At 32.4% G+C, this 4,159-nt stretch overlaps 2 protein-coding genes across 5 annotated transcripts in view; one reads left to right on the plus strand and one right to left on the minus strand.

The window, feature by feature from the left end:
• The window catches only part of LOC102679415, a 4,679-nt gene extending 1,490 nt beyond the window's left edge, over positions 1-3,189 (minus strand). Inside the window, exons 1-2 of one of the 4 annotated variants that reach the window (XM_031510504.1) lie at positions 3,053-3,189; positions 214-329 (exon numbers count right to left, since the gene is read on the minus strand). In XM_031510504.1, coding sequence (XP_031366364.1) covers positions 214-329; positions 3,053-3,098 — 162 coding nt within the window. In that variant the 5' untranslated portion in view covers positions 3,099-3,189. The other 3 variants (XM_006615749.2, XM_031510505.1, XM_031510503.1) reach the window with 3 other exon arrangements.
• Positions 2,986-4,159, plus strand: part of LOC102681284 — a 3,290-nt gene continuing 2,116 nt past the window's right edge. The window contains 2 exon segments of the mRNA XM_031510502.1: positions 2,986-3,462; positions 3,673-4,159. Of these exon segments, the coding sequence (XP_031366362.1) occupies positions 3,013-3,462; positions 3,673-4,159 (937 nt within the window). The 5' untranslated portion in view covers positions 2,986-3,012.

Genomic DNA, 4,159 nt, shown 5'->3' on the forward strand with positions numbered 1-4,159 from the left:
AGATCTGATATATGTATATATATAATTTATCACGGATCTTTTATTTTATAATTAGGGCAGTTGTAATTGTTTAGAATTTTCGTTAATGAGATAAAATAAAATACATAATGATTTTGATTAGATTTCTTAGAATTCGAACGAGAATATTAAATATTTTATATATATACATTATTAGAGATTAATAAAATAAACTTCGATATTATTTTCATTTACCTGTTTCTCTAATTTAGATAGGTGTAAAGGCATAGGAGTCGAATCTCCGATTTGCAGATTGTGTAAACCGCATACCATCTTCTCTATTATCTCCGCATTTTCCGTCTCGTTTCGATCTGTACACAAAAGATCCTGCATTTGTTGCGCAGCCTGCGATTGGGTATCGGTCGTTTCTTGTCGATTATCCGGCATTTGTAATTTTTCTGGCAACGTTATTTTTTTTCGTTGATTGCAATTTGTCAAAATTAATGCGAATTCCTGTCTACGCGAATAACATACTTATATTTTCTTTAAATAAGCTTAAAAATAAATATGAAATCGTTTTACACACACACACACGCACACACACACACACACACACACACGTTTTGTTAACAACGATATAAAAGAAAAATTATTTTCAAATCGAAAGCTCGCTTATTAAAACTTTTAAAAGAAAAAAGTATAGTTATTTTTATATTAACAATTAAAAGATTGGAATTTTTGAATCGTGTCATTTATTGCAATAAATGGGATATATCTAATAATAACTAGATTGCGGATTTTTATGTAAATAATATTTCTAACATGTTATCGTATTAATTGATATTCGATGTTATATATATATGTTACATATCGATTTAAAAATATAACTTAAAAAAATATACTTTTTTCATCTGGGAAAAAAATTTTTTGTATATATAAGAAGCTCACAGGAATATTTTTAATATTTTAAATACTGAAGATAAGAGAAATCTGCAGTGATAATACAGAAAGTAATAATATGTAATTAGATCAAATTTAAAATTTAAATATTAGATATACATACATACATACAGATGTGAAAATGTTATTTTTCAATCTACAAGTTAATTTTTTCAAACATAGATATCGATTTACCAAGCAGGAAACCTTGAAAAAATTATTATCATATATCATTATAATATAAATTATGAGAGATGTACACAATAAAATTATTAATATTTCACAAACGTATAAATAATATATATATGTATATACACACGTATATATACCATTCGCATATATCCTACATAATGTCACATATTAGTTGAACGTTTGAACACATTTCAGTTGTGTAAAAAAATTCACAATCTAGCATTGTATAAATTGACAGAACCTAAATAAAACAAAATTCAACGAAATGTCCTATTTACGTTGGACAATAACAACTGCTCACCTTCATTCGTATCAACCACATCGAAAGCTTCTAACATTATCTTGTCAATTAAACTTTTTGCGAAAGCTTCGACCATAATTTGAGGCATTATCAAATCGACAAAGAACTGAAATCGGTAGCTGTTAACGGTTGCGATCGTCACGTTTTACACGAGCATGGCAAATACGCATGCACTTGAATTTTGCCAATTGTGCGTTCGTACTGTTTTTGAATTTCACACTTTATTCGATCAACGTATCTATTAAATTGATCAACAAATAAGTTTAAATATGAACTGAGAATACGAAATTTACGTAGGGTTATCGATACCCTAAAGTGAACTCGTAAGATGTCTGCTCGTGTCCAGGAAAATGTCAGAAGATGGTGAACAAATTATATTTTCAAGGTGTCGCCCATTCACTTCATGGAAACTGATTATACGCAACGTATTGTACAACTTTGAATATAATAATTTTATTAATTAAAAATTTTTAAAATCGTATCAATCAATATCTTGTTAATAGACCTAACCTATACAATATTAATGTTAATATTTTTATTATACGATAGAATTGTTATTGCAACTCCTCGTTGATTTTTAAATTAAATTCAATTCGAAGCCAGAATATTGCTGAATAAATAAAATTATACGGAATTAGAAAAGGAAATCGGATAAATATTAATGATTATTATTATTAGTAGATTTAACCTAAAAGAAAGCGTTGAAATAAAAATTTTATTACAACAGAATCGTCGACTGAACGTTCAACGTTGAATCAAGGATAGAATATTAAATAAATAAATGAAGGTTATGAAAAGAGGATTAGAGAAGTTTGTGCAAAATTATAAAAGAAAATTCATAGATATTAATTAGAGTTAATCTATAAAATAATAAAATAAAATTTTTATCATAAGACAAGTGTTGACAGTCTCTCAATGTTAAATAAATTAAAAATCAGATATTAACGAACAAGCAAATATTTATAGACATTAATGATCAATGATCAATTATTGATCAATTATTAACAGATTATTAATCTGTATATATTAAACGAAATATTAAAATATAAAAAAACTTTTATTATAACAGGATTGTGGATAATCGTGAAAATCGAATCGAATATCGAATATTAACGAATAATATTAATAATATTGACATAATAATTGATCAACAGATATTTAATCTACTAAAATAAAATTTTTATATCGAAATAAAATTGCCTAAACTTAATTTCGTATCGAATTCAAAAACTGTAAAGAATACCGACATATAAATAAACAAAAATTCATTTATTTTAACGAGAATTGTAATAATAATAATAATAATCGATCGAATAGAACGCTGCAAAATTACTAAAATAAAATTTTTATTTGCAACAGAATTACCGATATAACCTCAAATTGTGTCAAACCCCGTCAAAGGTAAAATAATCGACATATAATAAACGATCGAAGATTTGCTTAACGCGATAAATTTGCAAAACGCGAAATTTCCAATAAGCGATAAAAATGGAATCAATATTAATATTAACAATCTACAAACTAGATAAAAAAATGTCAGTCTATTCCAGGTTGAAGTACCTTCAATATCATCGTACCGTACAAGTATCGAGAAACTGAAGAAGCTATCGTATCCATTAGATATGGATCAAAATAAGTACATAGAAGTAAGAATCTTCGAACCTGTTGCAGAAATTCCTACTTCCGACACCGCCCACGAATATTCCATAAAAACGTTGAGCACGATTCACGAGTGCGATAGCGCGAAGGTTGCACACGTGCAAAGAAATTTGAAATCTAACGTCAGAAATTCCCCGTTCTCTAAACAGAGGGCGGACTCGATCCGCGCCGACGGCCCCCTCGACATCGATCTTCTATTGCGTTATTACGCGTGCAACTCGGACATGGAGAAGTCGATAAACAAAGTTTTCGGGGAGATAGACCAGCACGTGAGCAAGGACGTCGATCAGGGCGGGCCTCTGGTCGAGTTGGCCGCCGTTTACAAAATTTGCGACTCGTTGAAAAACTCGTCCAAAAGTTCCTTGGTGTCCACGTTTAGATACCTCGATGTTCTGGCCAAGTTGCAGTCTTTGGTACGTGAACGTACGCCTGCGTGTGCGTGTATGCGTGCGTGTGTGCGTGAAGCGAGGATAAATTTAATCGTATTTCAAATAATATATATATATATATACATATATTTTTAGAAAATTCCTTTCCTAATTCCTTCGCAATTTTTCGAAATATAAATATAAATAAAAATTCTTTCTGAAGAAAAGAAATAAAATATTCTCAATTCTCCGCAGGTGCGTCGATGCAGCAACGAGAGATTGGACCATCTTCTATCGACGGATCCAACGTTGAAAATGTGCAGGCATTGCGGCGTTGTCAGTTGCACGAATCCTAAGAACACGTTCATCGAGCAACGGATATCCCCCCTTCCCACCTCCTACTTCTTGAGCACGCAAATGTTCTCCGACATACCGAGCAGCGGGGACGACGACTTCAGGAAACATCATCAAATGGGCAGAGGTCCGAACAAGGAGCAAGCTCGGTTCGGGAAATATTATAACGTGCAGAGGAAGGATAACCGTTTCTCGCGAAAGGAGAGGATGATCGAGAACGGCGGCGGGAAGGCTTACGGCTCGAGGGAGGTGAGTTTGAGGGTTAAACGGGAGAACAATTACCATTTGGCCGCGCCTCAACGCGTCGAGACCATGGTGGCCGAGCGGGAGAACGAGGACACGACGCAGGAGGGGAGCAACGACGGGGAGGGTCCTCCGTCGCAGAGCG

The sequence above is a fragment of the Apis dorsata genome, unplaced genomic scaffold (assembly GCF_000469605.1).
Source record: "Apis dorsata unplaced genomic scaffold, Apis dorsata 1.3 scaffold_233, whole genome shotgun sequence".
Classification (NCBI taxonomy): Eukaryota; Metazoa; Arthropoda; class Insecta; order Hymenoptera; family Apidae; genus Apis; species Apis dorsata.